The 23,543-nt window shown below is 46.6% G+C and overlaps 1 protein-coding gene across 1 annotated transcript in view; it reads right to left on the minus strand.

Moving 5' to 3' along the window:
* The window catches only part of crocc2 (ciliary rootlet coiled-coil, rootletin family member 2), a 432,771-nt gene that overhangs the window by 394,407 nt on the left and 14,821 nt on the right, over positions 1–23,543 (minus strand). The window contains exon 3 of the mRNA XM_072474929.1: positions 4,236–4,381. Coding sequence (XP_072331030.1) covers positions 4,236–4,381 — 146 coding nt within the window. The remainder of the gene's footprint in view (positions 1–4,235; positions 4,382–23,543) is intronic.

The following is a 23,543-nucleotide window of genomic DNA, read 5'->3' on the forward strand; positions in this document are numbered from 1 at the left end:
CTCCCTATAACTTATAGCCACAGATTATAGCACACACTGCAGCAGGAATGGCAGCAACAACAGGCACAGCATCCACTACAGTGAGAACAGCATCCACGATAAAAGGGCTGAACTCAAGAGGTGAGAGTAAGTAACTGCGCTTGACATCAAGGCCGGATTTGACCGAGAGCGAAGTCAAGGAGCCCTAGCAAAACTGGGGCCAATGGGAATTGGGGGATAACTCTCACTGGCTGAATTCATCCCGAGCATAAAGGAAGATGATTTCACTTTAAATACTCAGTAAAACAAATATATATCTTATAACCACCCACATCACTTGCCATAGACATGTGAATCCATGTGCAGTTCCAATATTCTTTAACTCAGCCTCTGGTATACAGGGGGCTGGATTCCTCGTCGGTGGGTTCCTCCTCTTCGCCAGCAGCGCACTCACGCTCGCAGATTTTCAGACGACGCGGGGGTGCCCACAATGGGAAACCCCATTGACCTGCTGCCGGGACAGAGGATCCCGCTGCCGGCAGGAGTGAGCCGCAACTGAAAACTGGTGTGGCGTCACGGAGAATCCCGCCCGGGATCTCTCACTTTCTCACTCAATTAATTCCACCCTTGAGTCGCATTCATTGGCAGCGCTATTCTATCTGAGCTCTCCGGGAGTGGTGACCACCTAAACGGCACACTCCTGTAGAACCACCTTAGCTCGGTGCATGGCAGTCTGGATTCTCCAGAAACCCATTGATTCCATCTCTTTAATTCACCCCATCAAACAACCTTTCATTCTCGCCTCACCTCTGACCTCCAGAGGTGAGGTGAGAATGACTGCCCTTGACATCAAGGGAGCATTTAGCACAGTGTGGAACCAAAGAGCCCGAGCAAAACTGGAGTCAATGGGAATCAGGGGGGAAACCCTCCGCTAGTTGAAGTCATAGCTGACACAAAGGAAGATGATTGTGATGGTTGGAGATCAATCATTTCAGCTCCAGGACATCACTGCAGGAGTTTCTCAGGGCAGTGTCCTAAGCCTGACCATCTTCAGTTGCATCATCAATGACCTTTCTTCCATCATAAGATCAGTTAGCTGTCCTTCCTGTTTATTCCTCGTTTATTCCCTTATTTCCCTTTCTTTTATTTTGCTGTTGTACTTTCGATCTATGGATAATTGATGGACATCTCACTTTAAGGCAGCAGCCTGTAAGAAGCCTTTAATTCAAACAGAATCCAGAAACCGTGCTGGTTTAAATCTACGATTACTACCATCTAGAAGGACAAGTGCAGCAGATACCTGGGACCACCACCACCTGGAAGTCCCCCTCGATGCCACTCACCATCCTAAATTGGAAATATCGCCATTCCTTCACTATCGCTAGGTCAAGATCATGACATTCCCTCCCGGACGGCCCTGTGGGTGTACCTACACCTCAGGGACTCCAGTGGTTCAATAAAGCAGCTCATCACCACCTTCTTGAGGGCACTTAGTGATGAGCAATAAATACTGGCTTATTGTGATAGTTACATCACTGACTACAGCTGATATTACATAACTAAATAGTGATAGTGAAGAACTTTTATTATCCAATCATAGACTGTGATATGAACAGTTTAAAAGGGCAGAGAGAGGGGGAAGAATTTCTGAAATGTGTTTTCATGATTTTCTTGATCTAATCCAACAAGGAAGAAGGCACTGCTGGACCTGGTTCTGAGGTGAGTGAATTGAATCAAGTGTCAGTGGGGGAACAGTTAAGGAACAGTGAAATGCTACACATCTTTGTTGCAATCTCTTCTAGTTCCCACCTGTCATTGGCTTTCTACTATGCTGCAACGGCTCCACCCTCCTTTGTACAGTATAAAATCCTTCACATTTCTCCCTCGCTTGAGCTCTGAAGAATCATACAGACACGAAATATTAACTCTATTTCCCTCTCCACAGATGTTGCCCGACCTGCTGTGTTTATCCAGGATTTTCACTTTTTGTTTCAGGTTTCCAGCATTCGCAGTATTTTGCTTTTAGTTAAGGAACAGGGATTATTACATGTTAGGGGTTGGCTAAGGAAAAGGACAAAGTGTAATCTACAATAAAAATAATTCATTGGAGGAGTGGGCTGAGCAACAGGAAACAGAGAATGGTTGTTTTTTGGACTGGAGGAAGGGATGCAGTGAAGGTCAGAATTGGATTCCTGCTTTCCTTGCTATATATTAATGACCTCTACTTGGGTGCAATAATTTCAAAATTTGCAGATGACACAAAACTCCAAAGTATTGTGAGTTGCGAGGAGGACAGTGATATAGACAGGCTGGTGGAATGGTAGTCATGAGACAGGTAATATTCAATGCTGACAAGTGTTAAGTGATTCATTTTGGTAGGAAAAATGAAGAGAGACATTGTATAATAAAGGACTAAGTTCTACAGATGGATCTGGGGGCTTATATGCACAAATTGTTAAAGGCGATGGGGCAGATTAATCCACCAGTCAGATTCTTGGTTTATAACGAGAGTACAAAAAATAAAGAGAAGCTTCCGGTGGTGCGTGGGCTTGGTGGCTCCCGCACAGAGAATTTATTTTTACCGAAAAGTCCCAATCGGGCTTTCCAACGCAATCTCGAAGACCGGAGTCCAGTCAGTGAAGGTGTCGGCAAAACATCTGAGCGGTCCGATATGCATCCAACAAAGAATAACGGGGTGAAAAAAAATGGCAGCAGACAGACAGCAAGGCTTTGGAGAGGGCGGTTGAAGGCGTGATGGCGGGGGACCCGGAGCCTGTGCTCCGGCCCAATGGCCTACAGCACAATCAATAGCCTTTTTAACCACTCAATTTCAAAAGCAGAGGATGGAAACCTCCGTACGCCTGGTAAGGGGCGTGAACTACTCCACAACCACTTCTTCTAAGGCTCGAGAACGTAGGCCATCAGATCCAGGGGACTTGTCAGTTTAGTCCTCGGGGTCTAGTTTAGATGGAGAAAAACTCTTCTCATTGGTGGAAGGGTTGGGACTCAAAGGACACCAATTTAAAGTGATTGTCAAAAGAAGCAATGGGGGGGGGGGGGTGGCATGTGGCACAGTGGTTCGCACTGCTGCCTATGGCACTGAGGACCCGGGTTTGAATCCCGGTCCTAGCTCACTGTTTGTGTGGAGTTTGCACATTCGCCCCGTGCCTGCGTGGGTCTCACCCCCACAACCCAAAGATGTGCCGGTTAGGGGGATTGGCCACGCTAAATTGCCCCTTAATTGAAAAAAATGAATTGGGTACTCTAAATTTTTTTTAAAAAGCAATGGTGACATGAGGAAAAGCTTCTTTTCAGAACAAGTAGCTTAAAATTTGAAATGCATCGCCTTTCAGTGGTGGAGGCTGATTCAATGGTGGCTTTCTAAAGGGAATTGGACAAGCACCAGGAAAGTTCAGATTTGCAGGACTACTAGAAAAGGGCAGGGGAGTGGAGGGAGTAGATCCAGCTGAGTTGCTGTTGTAAAGAGCCAGTATGGACACAACAGGCTGAATAACCTCCTTCAGTGCTGTAACCATTTTATGATTTCATGAACACTCACTGCAGCAGACACAATACTTACAACAGAAGGCACAGTGCCTCCTAGGTCAGGTACAGCATTTCAAATATTTAAGAAATCATCAAAACAGTCTGCAGTCATCGCAGATAGCAAGTACAGCACATACCCTCGTGTTCATTTGCTGTTTGTTGGCTTGCAACAGTTCATTCAAACAGGATTGTTTGCACTGGAGTTTAGAAGAGTGAGGGGCAACTTGACTGACACGTATAAGATCCTGAATGGTCTTGAAAAGGTGGACTGTGGTCGTGGAAAGGACGTTTCCTCTTGTGGGGGAGTCCAGAACTAGGGGGCACTGTTTTAAAATTAGAGGTCACCCTTTTGGGACAGAGATGAGGAAGAAGGTTTTCCCTGCGAGGACTGTCCCATTTTCGAACTCTTTCCCTCCGAAGGCAGTGGAGGTGGGGGGGTCATTGAATACCTTTTAAGGCAGAGATACGTAGATTCCTGTTAGGCAAGGAGATCAAAGACTATCAGGAGTAAATGCGAACATCGGATTCAAAACACAAGTAGATCAAGCGTGATCTTGATGAATGACGGAGAAGACTCGAGGGGCCAAATGGCCTACTCCTGCTCCTAGTTCGTACGTTCGTATTTTCGTAAATCAGTTCTTAAAAGATGCAACATTTATTGTACAATTCCATGGGTTTTATTTGAATATTGTATCTATGCCCTTCCTTACCCGCTCACTGACGGCATGGAACTTGATAGCTAGCTCGTCGCGTTCGGCATGGCTCTGTGCCAACAGATCCTCCATGCGGGACAGTTCCTCCTGCAGCATGCAATTCTCTTCCTGAAGACTGGCCATGGAACTCCTATCTTGTGGGGCTGCATTAAGGTAAAAAAACAAACAATGGAGTATGGGTTAATGCCTCTTTTTCCAGATTGGGTGGAATTTTCCAGCCTGATGCTAGTGGGTAGGTATGTTAGGTTTATCAAGTGCGGTAAGGTAGTGATTATATTAATCATAATCCAAAGAATGCAAGTTCAAATCCCACCTTGGCCAATTGCGAATGTTAATTCAGGCCCAATGATTTTAGTGTCCTTCAGAGATGAAAGACTTGCTGTCGCTATCCCAGCTGTCCTGAATTGAACCCGGGGCCCTGGTGCTGTGAGGCAGCCGTGCTAACCACCCTGCCACTGTGCCACGGTGATTTCTCCGAGTAGGGATAATGAGAGTGTTGTAGATGAACTCAAAGCCCTGGCACGGGGATCGAGCTCGGATTGGGGATTAACGCAACCTCCTCTTGCACGAGGATGAGTCTCATTCAATTTAGGGTGGTGCAAAGGGTGCATATGACGTGGGACCAGATAACTGGATTCTTCCCGGGGATGGAAGATTGCTGCGAGAAGTGTGGGAGGGGGCCGACAAACCATACCCATATGATCTAGCGGTGTGAGAAATTGGAGGGAATTTGGAGGAGAGTGTTTCAGGTTTTGTCGGAAATGCTGGGGTTTGGGTTAATGCCGCGCCCCTTGGCGCCGATTTTCGGTGTGTCGGAAATGCCGGAGCTGCCGGGGGGGTGGGGGGTGGTGAAGGGGGCCAATATGGTGGCCTTCGTCTCTTTGATTGCATGTCGAAGAATTCTGCTGAATTGGCAGTCAGCAGTGCCGCCGGGGGTGGCAGTGTGGATGGAGGATGTGCAGGAATTTCTGAGCCTGGAGAAGATTAAGTTTGCCCTAAGAGCGTCGAAGGAATGGTTCTGCATGTGACTGTATCTGTTCCTATCCATGTTTAAGGAACTGTTTGTTACCAGTGGCGGTGGAGGGGGGTGGGGGTATAAAAGGGGGAATACTTATGCAAACGGTGTATATTAATAGTATGTGTGAATGTTCTCAGTAATTATTATTGGTTTGAGATTAGAATAAAATACATCGTTAAAAAAAAGAAAACAGGCGGTTATTCGGCGTTTCTGTGCCCTCCATTTTTGAACTTTGTGTTCCCAATCCATTGTCTTGACTCCCTCCCCTGAATGCTGTACATTCAACCAATGTTTATACTTTCCAGTGGCCTTCCCTACTCTACTAATAACAGTTGCATCCTGCCATTGACTAGATCCCTTCAGGCAAGTATGTCACTTTTGTGCCAGGTTTTGGCAGTTGTCCTTTTGGAAAAATGGCCTGTTCTAAATCATCAGAAGTGTTGTGTTCCTCTACAGAATCCCTGTCTATATCAGTTAACTTGTCCTCATAGTTCTGTAACACGTGCGTACCAGATGACCCTGGTTCCTCGTCATGTCTGTCTGCTCTGTCTACATTTGAAAATTTGTAATCTGTACCCATTATCCTTGATGAATGGACCCTAACAGTTTGATTACCATGTTGCAAAATAATTGTTTTGCCATCTATGCCTATGATCTTCCCTGGGCCTTCCTATTCATTAAAATTGTCTCTCTTATAGTATACTATGTCTCCTTGCTGAAGAATGGTATTTGATGGCCATACATTATGCCTCAAGGCTCTGCGAATTCTTTCAGAGATTTCTGCTTCCAAAAAAGCTTTTCTACTGCTATGTAATGCATTTAAATTCTCAGCAAAGGCAGAGCTAATTATAGTCCCTTCCCAAGCTTGAGGCTGGTCATCCAAAATGGATGGAATTTTAGGATTTCTACCAAACTAATTGATAGGGACTATAGCCCCCAATCATCTGCAATGAATTCTTTGCATGTACCGCCCATATTAAATAAATACAATCCTAACTGACTTAGTCTCTCCTCATATGACAGTTCCGCCATCCCAAGAATCAGCCTGGTAAACCTTTGCTGCACTCCCTCCATAGCAAGAACATCCTTCCTCAGAAAATTACACCAAACTGCACACAATACTCCAGGTGTGGCCTCACTAACGTCCTATATGCCCTAGCTTGCAGTTTGGTCTATCTGCTGAAATTTTCCAGAGCATGTCATCTATTACCGCATGGTTTCTTTCACACACACCATTATTAAATGGGCTTTCTGCAGCCATATTCAGAACTGTGATATTCACATTTTCACACATATCCCTAAACTCATCATCAGCAAATTCTCCCCCATTATCCGGAAGGAATTTTGCCGGTGAGTCTATTCCTGTCCCTATCCATTTTTCCACGATTTGATCCAGAATTACTCTCTTTTCTTTACTTCGTACAATCGTTGATTGACTAAATCAGGTTGTTAAATCTACAAGATGCAAAATAAATATATTATTGACTTTATCCCAGATCTTAAGATCCATGGCCACAATGTCGTTAAAATCCCTGGCCAAAGGTAGGGTTACTATCGGTCGTGCTGGTGTCCTTCTGTTCTTCCTACAAACTTCACAGCGATCACTAACCTGTTCTATTAGCTTAGTATAGCCTTCATCCCTTACCCCTGCATCCTTTAATAAATTATTCAGCCTCCGAGGAGACAGATGCGCAAATTGCCGATGCAGTTTTAATACAACAAGCTTTTTATCAGCTAAAGTCCCATTTTAAACTGCCATTAACACATCCTTAACAACTGTACTTGAAATATTATTTGTCAGTAATGGAATACAATAGTGTCCCAACTGTATAAATTGTAAGTCCACCATCTTTCCAAAAACTGTTGCCTTATCCTGGTCCATATCCAGTTTCATGTGTGCTTTCTTCATCGACGGTCTGCTCAGAAGCAAAGGTATCTCACTTGATACAACATCCGTGCTAATTAAATGATTCACTCCTGCAATATTGCAAGGGATCACCATTCTTTTCAGCAACTTCAGAGTATTATCATCCCCAAACCTGAAACTTGTGGAACTTTAAATTCCTTAACCTTGTTACGATTTTCAGCATTCAAGGAGTCCAGGTAACATTTTAACCAGTCAATTCCACACACAGTAGATGTGCAGCCATTGTCCAATACAGCACAATTGAAGGATTCTGCAACCAACACCCTCATTACCGGTGTAAAACTGCTTGTTAATAGGACAATGCCTTCTTGCTGGTCACTATCTTTTTCCTCTTCTGACTCTTCCGTGTCATGTGTCGCTTCAAACACTCTATTATAACGTGTTGGACAGTTGAAAGCATAATGGAGAGTCACATCGAAAACATCGATTTATCATGCCCCGTGCATTTCTGGGATTCATCTTCCTATTGTAGGTTCTAACTGGGTTTCTGCCTTCATAATTTCCGGGTCTCGATCTCCTTCTATAGTCTTGGAACCTGTTTGTTGCTGTACGATTTTGCCATCCTGTTAGTAGTGTTTCTTCCATATTCTGCTTTATTGCAGGCTGGCCTATTTGGGTCATCAGAGCCATCAGAATCAAATGTTTCCCCAGAAACTTTTTTTAAGTTTCTGTCATCTGATCGAATAAGGTATCCTTATCCGCAAACTGAACTCCTGTCAAAACCAGAAACCTATCAATGTTGCTCACTCTCGTACAGTCAAATAATTTAAAGGCCAACACAGACTGTGGAAATTCCAGGTTGTGTTTCTGCAGCCTTTTATATAGTCTGACAAATTCCATTATATTGTCTTCAATGGAGAATCCTCTATTTTCCGGAACCTATCAAAATCCAACCATGCTTCATACGCACTTAACAAGTCATCCTTTTTATAAATCTTATACATATAATGTCATAGAGTCTGCAGACCTTCTTCTGAGTCTAACTCTTCCAATTCCAGCTCAGAAAACACTTTGCTCTGGATTTTACTGTCATACGGTAGAGAAAGAGCAAATGCCATACCTTGTTTTCTCTTTCCCAAGGCAGTTACTTTAGTCCACATAACTACTCCACTTCTCCATTGGTCGTATGATCCCCTTTCAGAAAATAAGGGGGAGTAGTCATATCCAGCCGTCTTTATCCTAGGTTCAGCCGTATATCTTTGGGGGGGGTTTCTTCTCACTCACTCCTTGGTTTGGTCTGGAAAAGTTGTATCTTTCAACCCTTAATATTTGCACAGCAACCATCCTCTGCTACCATTTGTTAGACGTTAAGCTGCTGTTGTATAAAGAGTCAAAGGTTCTGCTCCTTTTCCACAAACACCTCTAATTTTCTTCAACAGACTCTGCACAAAACTCTAACATCACATCACCTGACACAAACGCCCTTTACGTATCAGTGTCAATTATTGGATACTTAACATAAATGAGACAACTAATTGGAACGTCTCTTAACCCATTACTTAACAGCGGATAACCTCATATTTATCACATTATACTGCAACTGCCATGCATATGTCCACTCACTCAGCCAGTCCAAATTCGTCTGAAGCATCTCTGCATCCTCCTCACAGCTCATCCTCCCACCCAACTTTGTATCATCTGCAAATCTGGAGATAATACATTTAGTCCCACGTCCAAATCATTAATATATAATGTGAACAGTTGGGGTCCTAGCACAGATCCCTGCGGTACTACACTAGTCACTACTTGCCAATCGGAAAAAGACCCATTTATTCCAGCTTCTTGCCTCCCGCCTGATCACACCAGGTGCAGCGAGTTGGGGGACTTACAATTGGCCCAGCCCCTGGCGCGGAGCCCGACTTGGGGCTCTTGCGGCATTCACCCATTGCGCCCTGGGCGCAACACGGTGGTTGAACTGCACGGATTATGTTTAAATTTAAGTAATTAGGTCATGGGATTTGAGTGAGATAAAGATGATGGCTCACTCCATCTAGACGTTTGCTGACGATACGACCATAGTGGGCCGGATCTTGAATAACGACGAGTCAGAATACAGGAGGGAGATAGAGAACCTGGTAGAGTGGTGCAGCGACAACAATCTATTCCTCAATGCCAGCAAAACTAAAGAGCTGGTCATTGACTTCAGGAAGCAAAGTACTGTACACACTCCTGTCAGCATCAGCGGGACCGAGGTAGAGATGGTTAGCAGTTTCAAACTCCTAGGGGTACACATCTCCAAAAATCTGTCCTGGTCCACCCACATCGACACTACCACCAAGAAAGCACAACAGCGCCTATACTTCCTCAGGAAACTAAGGAAATTCGGCATGTCCACATTAACTCTTACCAACTTTTACAGATACACCTTAGAAAGTATCCTATCCAGCTGCATCACAGCCTGGTATGGCAATTGCTCAGCCCAAGCCCGCAAGAAACTTCAGAGAGTCGTGAACACCGCTCAGTCCATCACACAAACCTGCCTGCCATCCATTGACTCCATCTGCACTTCCCGCTCTATGGGGAAAGCGGGCAGCATAATCAAAGACACCTCCCACCCGGCTTACTCATTCTTCCAACTTCTTCCATTGGGCAGGAAATACAAAAGTCTGAGAACACGCACAAGCAGACTCAAAAGCAGCTTCTTCCCCACTGTTACCAGACTCCCAAGCGACCCTCTTATAGGCTGACCTCATTCACACCAGACCCCTGTATGGTTCACCCGATGCCAGTGTTTCTGTAGTTACATTGTGTACCTTGTGTTGCCGTATTATGTATTTTCTTTTATTTCCTTTTCTTTTCATGTACTGAATGATCTGTTGAGTGCTCGCAGAAAAATACTTTTCACTGTACCTCGGTAGACATGACACTAAATAAATCCAATCCAATCCAATGTAGTAATGGAAGGAGCCAGGTCTGTGTCGGTCAGTTTTGAGTTAGTGTTCATAGAATCGTAGAATCATGGAATTTATAGTGCTGAAGGAGGCCATTCGGCCCACTGAGTCTGCACTGATCCTTGGAAAGAGCAACCTACTTAAGCCCACACTTACATCCTATCCCCGTAACCCAGTAACCCACCGAACCTGTGAGCTGAACAGCAGTTTGTGCAGAAGGCTGTCAGAGATTCAACATTAATCTGACATGACCTCTCTCTCTCTCTCTCTCCCTCTCTCTCCAAACAGTCTCGCAAACGATCTTTCTATCCAAAGATAGGTGAGTAATCCCTGTGTTTGCTAACTTTATTTCAAAGTGGGTTTTGACCTGGTGATCGGTTTTGCTTCATTGAAGATAAAGAAGGTAGCAGTTAGGAGTTAAAGTGTTTCATTTTATTGTTAAACATTGCTTAACAGGTAATTGTGAGCTTTATTTCTGTGGTGTTAAGGTAGCTTAATGCTGTGTTACTAATAAAGTTTGCTTTAATACACCGTATCGCTATGTATGCATGGAATCACTCCTGGAGCGAAGGAGCCTTTCCTCAGAATTTTACAAATTTTTTAAAAAGTGATTGGGGTTCCTCTCCGGTATCCTAGCAAATGTTGGGGTTTGGCACCTGATCGTAATATATATTTGTGCAATATTTTGTCTACAAATTTGCTGCAATTTTTTGACTACATAATAATGGTAGCGAGACTCCAAACGTACTTAATTGGCTGTAAAACATTTTAGACATCTAGTTGAACTGTGCTATAGAAATAAGAGTTCTTTGTTCTTTTTATTTGCATGGAGTGAAGTCTAATGCGGCCATTATTTATTTATTTTTATTTTTTTAAATATATTTTATTAAATTTTTCAAACACAATTTTTCCCTTACAAATCAACAAAAACGGTAACATGATAACTGATAGATAACATTGTTTAAATAAAATAGTGAACTAACAAAATAACAAGAAATAGTGCTTCCCCCCCCGCCACTTCTCCCCATCTAGAACAAAAACAATTTCCCCCCCCCCACCCCCCCCCCACCCCCCCTTCCCTCCCCCCCCCCACCCCCACCACCCCCGGGCTGCTGCTGCTGGCTATCTATTTTCCCCCTAACGTTCCACTAGTCGAGGAACGGTTGCCACCGCCTGGAGAACCCCTGAGCCGATCCTCAACGCAAACTTCATCCACTCCAGTTTTATGAACCCTGCCATGTCGTCTATCCAGGCCTCCACGACGGGGGGGTTTTGCTTCCTTCCACATGAGTAAAATCCTTCGCCGGGCTACTAGGGACGCAAAGGCCACAATATCGGCCTCTTTCGCCTCCTGCACTCCCGGCTCATCCGCTACCCCAAATATAGCTAACCCCCAGCTTGGCTTGACCCGGACCTTCACCACCTTCGAGATCACTCCCGCCAGTCCCCTCCAATACCCCTCCAGTGCTGGACACGACCAAAACATATGTGTGTGGTTCGCCGGGCTTCCCCCGCACCTCCCGCACCTGTCCTCCACTCCGAAGAACCTGCTCAACCTCGCTCCCGTTATATGTGCTCTATGTAGCACCTTAAATTGGATCAGGCTAAGCCTGGCACACGAGGAAGAGGAATTTACCCTACTTAGGGCATCAGCCCACAAACCCTCCTCAATCTCCTCCCCGAGCTCTTCTTCCCATTTTCCTTTCAGTTCTTCTACCACCTCCTCCCCCTCTTCTCTCATCTCCCGGTATATTTCGGACACTTTGCCCTCCCCGACCCACACCCCCGAAAGCACTGTATCCTGGATCCCCAGTGTCGGGAGCAGCGGAAATTTCCTCACCTGTTGTCTCGTGAACGCCCTCACCTGCATATACCTAAAGATATTCCCCGGAGGCAGCTCATACTTTTCCTCTAGCGCTCCCAAGCTCGCAAACGTCCCATCTATAAATAAGTCTCCCACTCTCCTAATTCCTGCCCGGTGCCAGCTCTGGAACCCTCCCTGGGGCAAGCCCATGGTTGTTCCTGATCGGGGACCACACCGAGGCTCCCAACACACCCCTCTGTCGCCTCCATTGCCCCCAGATACTTAATATTGCCGCCACCACTGGGTTTGTGGTAAACCTTTTCGGGGAGAGCGGTAGTGGCGCCGTCACCAGCACTTTTAAGCTCGTTCCTTTACAGAACGCCATCTCCAGCCTTTTCCACGCCGCCCCCTCTCCCTCTATCATCCACTTACGGATCATTGCCACATTGGCGGCCAAATAGTCGCCCAAATTCGGCAATGCCAGTCCCCCTCTGTCCCTGCTACGTTGCAGGAACCCCCTCCTTACCCTCGGGGCCTTCCCTGCCCACACGAAGCTCATGATGCTCCTATCTATTTTCTTGAAAAAGGCTTTAGTGATCAATATAGGGAGACATTGAAACACAAATAGGAACCTCGGGAGGACCATCACCTTAATCCCCTGCACTCTGCCCGCCAGTGACAGCGGCTGCATATCCCACCTTTTGAAATCCTCTTCCATTTGCTCCACCAGCCGAGTCAGATTGAGTCTGTGTAAGGTTCCCCAGCTCCTGGCTATCTGAATCCCCAGGTATCGGAAGTTTCTTTCCACTCTCCTTAGCGGCAGGCCATCTATCCCTCTACTCTGGTCCCCAGGGTGTACTACGAAAAGCTCACTCTTTCCCATGTTAAGCCTATATCCCGAGAAATCTCCAAACTCCCTCAATATCTGCATAACCTCTGTCACCCCCCCCCCCCCCCCCCCCCACTGGATCCGCCACGTACAGCAGCAGGTCATCTGCGTAGAGTGACACTCGATGTTCCTCTCCCCCTCTAACCACCCCTCTCCATTTCCTGGAGTCTCTCAGCGCTATGGCCAGCGCGTACAGTAATGGGGACAGAGGACACCCCTGTCTTGTTCCCCTCTGTAGTCGAAAATACTCCGATCTTTGCCGATTTGTGACTACACTTGCCACTGGGGCCCCATAGAGGAGTTTAACCCAGCTGACAAACCCCTCCCCGAACCCAAACCTCCTCAGCACCTCCCATTAAAACTCCCACTCTACCCTATCAAATGCCTTCTCTGCATCCATTGCTGCCACTATCTCTGCCTCCCCCTCTGCTGGGGGCATCATTATCACCCCCAATAGCCGCCGCACGTTGACATTCAATTGTCTCCCCTTTACGATCCCTGTCTGATCTTGGTGCACCACCCCCGGGACACAATCCTCTATCCTCATTGTCAGCACATTTGCCAACAACTTGGCGTCCACATTCAGGAGCGAGATAGGTCTATAAGACCCGCATTGCAGCGGGTCTTTATGTCGCTTCAGGATTAGTGCCGCCTCCAACATTGTCGGGGGGTAGAGTCCCCCCTTCCCTGGCCTCGTTAAAGGTTCTTACCAGCAGCGGGGCCAACAGGTCCACGTATTTCCTGTACAATTCCACCGGGAACCCGTCAGGTCCCGGGGCCTTCCCTGCCTGCATGTTCCCCAGCCCTTTGGTCACCTTGTCCACCCCAATTGGCGCCCCCAGGCCTGCCACCTCCTGCTCCTCCACCCTCGGGAACCTTAGTTGGTCCAGAAACTGCTGCATCCCCTCTTTTCCCTCCGGGGGTTGGGACCTATATAACCTCTCATAAAAGGTCTTAAACACCTCATTTACCTTCCCTGCTCTCCGCACCGTAGTTCCCGTTTCATCCCTAACTCCCCCTATTTCCCTCGCCGCTGTCCTCATACGAAGCTGGTGGGCCAACAGGCGACTCGGCTTTTCCCCAGATTCATATCTCATCCCCTGTGCCTTCCTCCACTGTGCCTTCCCTGTGGTCAGCAGGTCAAACTCCATTTGAAGTCTTCGCCTCTCCCTATATAGTCCTTCGTCCGGGGCCTCCGCATATCTTTTATCCACACTCAAAATCTCCCCCAGTAATCTTTTCCTCTCTTTGGCCCCTTGTGAGCCCTGATGGAGATCAACTCTCCTCTGACCACCGCCTTCAGCGTTTCCCATACTACCCCCACTCGGACCTCCCCATCATCATTGGCCTCCAGGTACCTTTCGATACATCCCCGCACCCTTCCACAGACTCCCTCATCCGCCAATAATCCCACATCCAGTCGCCAGAGTGGGCGCTGTTCCCTCTCCTCTCCTAGTTCCAGATCCACCCAATGTGGAGCATGGTCTGAAACAGCTATGGCCGAGTACTCCGTTCCTTCCCCCCTCGAAATCAGTGACCTTCCCAAAATGAAGAAATCTATCCGGGAGTATACCTTCTGGACATGGGAGAAAAAGGAGAACTCTTTGGCCAGCGGCCTAGCAAATCTCCACGGATCCACACCCCCATTTGGTCCATAAACTCCCTAAGCACCTTGGCCGCTGCCGGCCTTCTACCGGTCCTGGATCTAGATCTATCTAACCCTGGGTCTAGCACGGTGTTGAAGTTCCCCCCCCCCCCCCCCCCATTACCAGGTTTCCTACCTCCAGGTCCGGGATACTTCCCAGCATCCGCTTCATAAATCCCGCATCAACCCAGTTCGGGGCATATACGTTGACCAGCACGACCTCCATTCCCTGCAGTCTGCCACTCACCATCACATATCTGCCCCCGCTGTCCGCTACAATGTTCCTAGCCTCGAACGACACCCGTTTCCCCACCAATATGGCCAATCCTCTATTCTTTGCGTCCAGCCCTGAGTGGAACACCTGTCCCACCCATCCTTTCCTTAACCTAACCTGGTCCGCCACCTTCAGATACGTCTCTTGAAGCATGGCCACGTCTGCCTTCAGTCCTTTTAAGTGCGCGAACACTCGGGCCCCCTTAATCGGCCCATATAGGCCTCTCACGTTCCACGTGATCAGCCGGACTGGGGGGCTGCCCGCCCCCCTCCCCTGTCGACTAGCCATCACCCTCTCTGGGCCAGTCCCACGTCCCGGTCCCGCGCACCCACCCGTCCCCCAGGCGGCGCATTCCCGCCTCGACCACCTTTTCTCTTACCAGCTCCCTTTCGATCTCAGCAGCAGCAACCCAGTTGTCCCCCCCACCCCCGCTAGATCCCCATCTAGCATGGTTACTCCCCCCATATTGCTTCCGAACGTCAGCTGACTTCAACTGACCCCGGCTTCTCCCGCTCTCTCCTTGACCCACCCGTGTGAGGAACTCCCATCATCATCTCTCTGGCGCGGGGGGGAAAAAAAAACCCGCGCTTTCTAGAACCATCCCGCCCCCTATGGCGCAGCTCCCCCTACAGTCCCGTTCCCATTCCCCATCCCCCGCCTGTGTCTCTTTTTCCCCCCCACCGGCGCCCACATTTCTCAGTGTCCCCCCCTCCCCAATTTACACCTCTATACATCAACATTGTCGTTTCCCCTCCAACATCAGTCCCTCAGTTCTGGTCCAGTTTCTCTTTTTGAATGAAGGTCCATGCTTCTTCCGACGTTTCAAAATAGTAATGTCTCTCCTGGTACGTGACCCATAATCGCGCCGGCTGCAACATCCCGAACTTTACTTTCTTCTTATGCAGCACCTCCTTGGCTCGATTGAAACTCACCCTCCTTCTCGCCACCTCCGCACTCCAGTCCTGATACACTCGTATCACCGCATTCTCCCATCTGCTACTTCGTACCTTCTTGGCCCAGCTCAAAACAACCTCTCTGTCGTTGAAGCGGTGAAATCGCACGACCAAAGCCCTAGGTGGTTCTCCAGCCTTTGGTTTCCTCGCAGGGACCCGGTGGGCCCCTTCCACTTCCAAGGGGGCCTCAGCTCCCATTAGCGAACGTAGCATTGTGCTCGCATAAGCCCCGCCGTCAGCTCCTTCCACTCCCTCGGGGAGACCCAGGATCCGGAGGTTCTTTCTCCTTGATCTATTTTCCAGGACTTCAGTTCTTTCGATGCACTTCTTATGAAGCGCCTCATGCGTCTGCATTTTGACCGCTAGGCCCAGGATCTCGTCCTCGTTGTCAGTTACCTTCTGCTCCACCACACGGAGCTCTATCTCCTGGGTCTTTTGTGTCTCTTTAAGCCCCTCGATTGCCTGTAACATCGGGGCCAGCACCTCCTTTTTTAGCAGCTCCACACACCGTCTTAGAAATTCATCCTGGTCCGGTCCCCATGTCGCCTGGGCTCCCTCCGACGCCATCTTGTTTCTTTCTTTCCTCTGCCGCTGCCCTCGAGGATCCTTCGTGATCTGGTCGCCACCGCCGATCTTTTTCTTTCGCACTGGGGGGGCTCCCTGTTGCTTCACCCCACACCAGGTTTCGTCGCACAAATTTCCCGTTGGGGCTCTTAAAAAGAGCCCGAAAGTCCGTCAAAGCTGGAGCCGCCGAAACGTGCGGCTTAGCTGATCATCGCCGCAACTGGAAGTCAATGCGGCCATTATGAGGTAGTGCCCCAGATATGATGCAACCAATTAAGATAATGCTGTACCCCTCGCACTTTATATCAGCAGTTCATTGATTTAGCGATACCCAACTCATTTTGAGGGGATTTGCTGTGCACAGATTTGCCCCTGGTTTCACACACTCTGGTTACACTGACTTCTGAAATCACCATTAATCATTTCAACCATTGTGGGTCTAAGGGCAGATAACAGCCATTCAGCTATTAATTAACAATGCCAGTGCCACAATTTGCCTTCTTATTGCTGCACAGCCATTTGACATTCTGCCATGTGAGAGTACCTTTAAGAAATGGGTGTTTAAGAAATGTACCTTTAAGAAATGGGTGTTTATCAGTGATGTCAGAGTGTGGGTGGAGCTGGGCTGTCTATCAGTTTTTTTCTTTCGTTGTTGAGCAGGCTGCTATAGAGTGAGTTTTTGGTTTTGTTTTCAGTGTTGGAGCTGAAGCCAGACAAAGCAGGTGTACTGCTGTTCTCTCTGCCATGAAAAGACTATCTTTTGATCATTTGGTGAATTCAGAATTATAAATGTTCTCAGTAGTGAATGTAATCCTAATGTGCTTCTGTTAAAATGTGTTTCTTTTGTCTTCTGGATGTTGTTTGGGAAGTTATTAAGGATTACTTAGTGTTGTATTCTTTGGGGGATTGCAATTGAATTGATGGTTGCTAAGGTGTTCACTGCATGTTTTAAAAAGTTAACTTGAGTTCATAGAATAAACATTGTTTTGCTTTAATAAATACTTTTCAATTTCTGCTGTACCACACCTGTAGAATGGGCCGTGTGCTCCCCATACCACAATCTATTAAAAGTTGTGGGTCAGGTGAACTCCATGATACACTTTGGGGTTCTCTAAATCCTGGCCCATAACAATTCTAAATTGAATTTTCATGCCATTCATGAGAAACCTCCTGAGCTGTACTCTTAGCCTGCTTTCCTTTCCATTGCCAATGCAACTATTTGCTTGAGTAACCATGGAAGCGAGAATGTTTCACCAGCTACCTGAGGACTGCAGTTGGTGCAATTAACATCACCTACCAGAGTCCTTATGGAATAGAACATCAACCACGTGAGCAATCTATTTAGCATAAACAGTTATGGATATAACGGAACTCACCTATAAAAGGTTTGGGATCCCTCCATCTACATCATGGACACGGGCAGATGGGAAACGTTGAGAACCCATTGAAAGCCCTGTCCAAGGTTGAGTCCAAGAGAGATCTTAGTAAGAAGGCCTGGCCATTACAACAGCATTGAATCTGATTATGGAAACTAAAAAGTCAAAGTCACTATCTAACCAACTCCTCCTTCATCATCCATAGTCATGAGTAGAGAAGTCAAGAAAGGATGCCAAATGTCCAAAAATAATTCTGTAAGTCTAGCCACAGGGGATACAACACCCTTTCTGACTCCAAAAACAATATCTCAATCTCCAGGGGGGTATCCAGATATCTTTGTAGATGTAAGTAGAGGAGACATCGCTGTACGGAGTTTTCAGCCGTAAGCCAAAAAAACAATGTTCATACTGTAAGTGCATATAAAAAGCCCCTGCGATCTGTATACTTTAGGCGGTTGCTTCCCATTAAATTTAGACCCCCATTTCCACAGAATATCGAGGAAGGTGTCATTACCCCGAACCCTGACTACTCTTCTACAGATTCACCCATTTAATCCAAGGGGTTTAAATAATCTGTGTAAAATCTTGATTTCTTCTTAACGAAAATAATTACCTTGAATGATTTTACCCAAAGGCTCTCATTCTTCTTTTGAGAATTTTTGGATAACTAATTCTTCTCAGATAGGGAAGAAGATTGAAGAAGTTAGGAGAGGAAAGCACGGTAGCACGGTAGCAGCACGGGCAGCACGGTAGCATGGTGGTTAGCACAATTGCTTCACAGCTCCAGGATCCCAGGTTCAAATCCCCGCTGGGTCACTGACTGTACGGAGTCTGCACGTTCTCCCCGTGTCTGCGTGGGTTTCCTCCGGGTGCTCCGATTTCCTCCCACAGTCCAAAGATGTGCAGGTTAGGTGGATTGGCCATGCTAAATTGCCCTTAGTGTCCAAAATTGCCCTTAGTGCTGGGTGGGGTACTGGGTTATGGGGATAGGGTGGAGGTGTGGACTTGGGAACGGTGTGTAGCCACTTAAAATGGCCAACTCCCGATTCAAAATGGCGAACGGCAAAGGCTGATGAGAAAGTCAGCCAACAAGACAAAAACGAGCAGCTGTGTATTTACCTCTGGAAAGGCCAGACAAGATCGATACCAGCAACCATCAGCATAACAAAACACCAGCCATCTGCATACTAATGAGCAATCCCCGGGAACAATGAGCAACATTTAGACACACAAAGCGAAACCAGACTCTTCGGCGCCAGCAGTAGCCTACACAAAAGGAGGTGAACGACCACCTCAAGACCGTCCATCGATCAGGGAACCGCTCCAGCATTGGAGAAAATCGAACCAAGTGATTGGGACAAAGTCCATTCACTTGGGACCAGGTACAGGGTCCACTCCGAAAGGCGGGAAGCCCCTGGGGACTATAAGAATTGAGCCCCAAGTTCATATCGCTCTCTCTTCACTCTTCGGCAGCCGATCGAACCTGTAAGTCTTACTTCAACGCTGGCTACGAGATAGGCGCTCCTAGCTACCAACCTGTACCAACTTCGAATCCCGCAGGCTCAGAACCCAAACGAAAGGCCATTTGTTTCCCTGATCTGGTGGGCTAGTTTCAAGTTAAGTATAGGCCTGTTAGTTGTAGAAGTAGCTTAGACGTAGAATTTGTGCATGAGTAGCGATTACTGTGTATAATAAATGTGCTTTGATTTAAATCTTACTAATCGGTGTATTGGATTATTGATCATTACTCGGACTTGAACCACGTGGCGGTATCATAAAGATACCTGGCGACTCAAGAGCAAAGGTGATAAAACAGAGCAACTAAACTAAGGCAAAGTTAGCAACAGGTGCTCTTTCCAAGAGCCGGTGCAGACTCGATGGGCCGAATGGCCTCCTTCTGCACTGTAAATTCTCTGTAATTCTGTGAAAGAGGAAGAAATAAAAAGCTAGGGTGGGGAAAGGCGAGCAGAACGCAAAGTTAGGATGGACAAAGGAGGGAAATGTGAAGTTAGAATTGGGAAATGGTAGAGGTCAGTAACGTAGAGTGCCAGTCCTGAACCTCGACTCCGGCCTCCTAAAACTTCAGCAAAAACCTCTCTCCTCAACACTTACTACTTTTAAAACAATTGTGTTCTTGATCAAATTGTTTTAGGATAAGAATTAAAACTCCAAACATGACAGTTGGTAATTTTATGCCTTTGGCCACAGGTAGTCACATAAAATATTGTGGGGTGAGATTCTGCCCATTGCAGAATGTGCCCCAGACAGCGGTAACAGCAGAGAGCTTCCCACTGGCTCTGCCATCACCTCCGCTTCTCACTGGCTCTGCCATCACCTCCGCTTCCCACTGGCTTCAGCCCAAACAAGGCAAGTAAACTTCCTGCTGATTACCAACTACTGTTAATTCTCAGCTGATGAATCCACACTGCTCCATGTTGAACACCACTTGGAAGAGATATTGAGGGTAGCAAAGGCACAGAATGCATTCTGTCTAGGGGCTTTCAATGTCCATTATCAAGAGCACCACTACTGACTGAACTGGACGGGTCCTGAAATATATGATCACCAGACTGGGCTTCCAGCAAGTAGTGTGACAACTAGCAAAGAGAAAAAACATACCTGACACCAATCTATCTGTCACAGATGTGTCTGTTCATGACAGCATTGGTAAGAGTGGCCTCCACAGTTCCCTTTGTAATTCCATAGCTAATGTAGCAGTCCAAGTAGACGTGCTACAAGACCCAGGCTTGAGAATAATAAGAGGGAGGGCAAGTAAGATTTGCATCATGCAAGTGTTAACCAATGATTATCTGAAACAAAAGTGTACATAATCACCTCAATGACATTGCTAAATCAAATCCCCCACCATCAACATCCTGGGAGTCATCAGTTATTACTGACCAGAAAAACTGGACCAGTCACAGGAACACCAGACAGGGCATATAACAGATTATCTGGGGCGAATGGTTCCCCTCTTGACTCCCCAAAGCCTCTTATTCACCTATAGGGCACAGGGCAGGGTGTGATGGAAAACTTCCCACTTGGTTGGATGGTTACAGCTTATCAGAGCTCAACACCATCCAGGACAAGGTCATCTGCTTAACCAACACTCATCTAAATGTCCACTCGCTCCACCATTGGCACACCATAGCTGCAGTTTGTACTATCTGCAGTATACATTGCAATAACTCAGCAAAGGTTGTCCGGCAAAACCTCTCAACCCCGTGATCATCATCGCTTAGAAAAACAAGGGCCTCAGGTGCACAGCAACACCATCTATCTAAGGTTCCTTCCAAATCACAAACTATGCTAACCAGGACATCATAGAATTTATAATGAAGAAGGAGGCCGTTTGGCCCATCAAGTCTGCACCGGCCCTTGGAAAGAGCACCCCACTTAATACCTCCATCCCATCCTTGCAGCCCAACAACCCCACCTAACCTTTTTGGACACTTAAGGGCAATTTAGCATGACTAATCCACCTAACCTGCACATCATCGGACTGTTGGAGGAAACCGGAGTACCCGGAGGAAACCCACACAGACACAGGGAGAACGTGCAGACTCCACACAGACAGTGAGCCAAGCCGGGAATCGAACCGGCATGCTGCCCGACATGTTGTCGTTTTTTCATTATCACTAGGTCAATAATGTCAGGGAGCACTTCTTCACACAAGATTAATGCATGGGTGGGTTTCCTCCGGGTGCTCCGGTTTCCTCCCACAGTCCAAAGACGTGCAGGTTAGGTGGATTGGCCATGCTAAAAAAAAAATTGCCCGTAGTGTCCATAAGGGTTGGGAGGGGTTATTGGGTTGCGGGGATAGGGTGGAAGTGAGGGATTAATGTGGGTCGGTGCAGACTCGATGGGCCGAATGGCCTCCTTCTGCATTGTATGTTCTGTGTAATCTATGTAATGAACTGGTCAACTGTAGGGCAGTGGAGGGAAAACAATGGAGTTATTCATAGAGGAACTTGTGTATTCTGATAGGGGGCCATAGGTTTCTTGGAAAGAATTAGCCAATAACCGAAATGGCCTCCTTTAATTGTATTTTTCTTTCTCTGATAAATAAATACTTGTATTTATACAGCACCTTACCCAATCACCATAAGGTCTGACAGTAGTTCACACAATGGAGGCAGTAATTATTAAGCAAGTAAAGTGCCAAACTTCAATATATAAGCTAACATTCAAACTGTTAAGAGCCCGGTGTGAATGAATTTTACTTTTCATACAATAGTCACTCAAATTCTGGAGCACAGAGGGATCAGGTGTATATTGAGGTTCCAATGCACCAAATGAACAGAGTGATAAAGTTGAGTACCGCTGCTGAATCTGGAGCTTTTATGCTTTTCCTCACTCATTCATTACCTACAGTAAATAACAATTTTCCAAAAAACGTTGTTACATGTTTGAGCTCATAAAAGCATCCCTGCATACAAGGTGCTACAACATCACCTTCCCTGTAAACAAGTGTGTAATGTTTTTATACTCCTATGTCTGTTGATACCTATTATATGATTTCACAGCAAAAGTTTCTAAGGTGGCCAATCTGTTGTAAGAGTTGGTTGGCACATATTTTGCACATTAGTTATGAAAACAGTAACCAGGAGTAATAAAGCAAGCATTTTTATTTCAGGCTAATATTTATTCAGAAAGAAGCAGTGGAATAGTTAATGCTGTTCTATTCCAGTAAGCCAATTGGTGGTGGATAGAACTGGAGACAATCTATATACACTTTACATTTATTTACAGAGTTGCACATGACAAGCAAACACCTCCTATCACAACAACCAGTGTTTTAACCTATGTCTGTTTACAGGGGCTCAAGTGAATGCCCATCAGCTACATACAATTAAACACAATTAGTATGCAATTAATGGATTACCTTTTCTCCCTTTAAATAAAAATTGGAATTATGTACACAACCCAAATTTCAAACCAAATTAAATCAATAATCTCTATATCCTGCATCTCTCTCTCCATCATTAATGTCAAGCCAGTACGGACAATCCATAACCTTTTCTCACTCACACTTTTCATTGAGTATACAGAATCCTACTCTGAATGATCATTCACATAACATCCCACAGAATCATATTATCATAGAATGATAGAATAATAACAGAACAGGCGGCCACTCCCCCCCTCATGCCAGTGCCGATTCTGCAAGAACAACTCACTACTCCCATTCCCTTTCATTATCCCCAGATCCGCTCAAATTTGTTACCTTCAGAGAATGATCCAGTTCTCTTTTGAAAACCACGGTTGGATCTAACTCTACCGCACTCTCTGGTGGTGCAGTCCAGATTCAAACCACTCACTGTGCAAAAGTGATTTCCCTCATGTCAGCATTGTTTCTGTTGCCAATCATCTTAAATGAATGTTCTCTTCTCCTTATCTACACTGCTCAGACCCCTAATAATTTTGACTATGCCTATCAAATCCTGTCTCAAGCTTCTCTTCTCCAAGGAGAATAGCCCAGGCTTCTCCATTCCATCCATGTAACTGAAGGTCCTTGTCCCTGGAATAATTCTGGTGAATCTTTTCTGCACCCTCTATAACATCTGAACATCATTTCTCAAATGTGCTGCCGTGAACTGGATGCAGTGCTCCAGTGGTGAGGTGGAACTTGGCAACATCCAATGTGGAAAGGGGGCCGGGGCCAGGCCCTTGAGGATGGTATTCCCCTTTCCCGTCCAAGGCCCGAGCAGCGTTGTGACGAATAGAGGATTTTAAGAATATTGGATTCTAAACCTTGGGAATTTAAAGGTTAAAAGCCTGGAGTTATAGTGTGCTTGACTGCAGTAGTCACGTTTTTGAAAAAAGGGTGGCATGCCGTCACAGTGGTTAGCACCGCTACCTCACGGCGCCGAGGACCCGGGTTCGATTCTGGCCCCGGGTCATTGCCCGTGTGGAGTTTGCACAATCTCCCCGTGTCTGCATGGATCCCACTCCCACAACCAA

Source organism: Scyliorhinus torazame, chromosome 14, assembly GCF_047496885.1.
Source record: "Scyliorhinus torazame isolate Kashiwa2021f chromosome 14, sScyTor2.1, whole genome shotgun sequence".
Taxonomy (NCBI): Eukaryota; Metazoa; Chordata; class Chondrichthyes; order Carcharhiniformes; family Scyliorhinidae; genus Scyliorhinus; species Scyliorhinus torazame.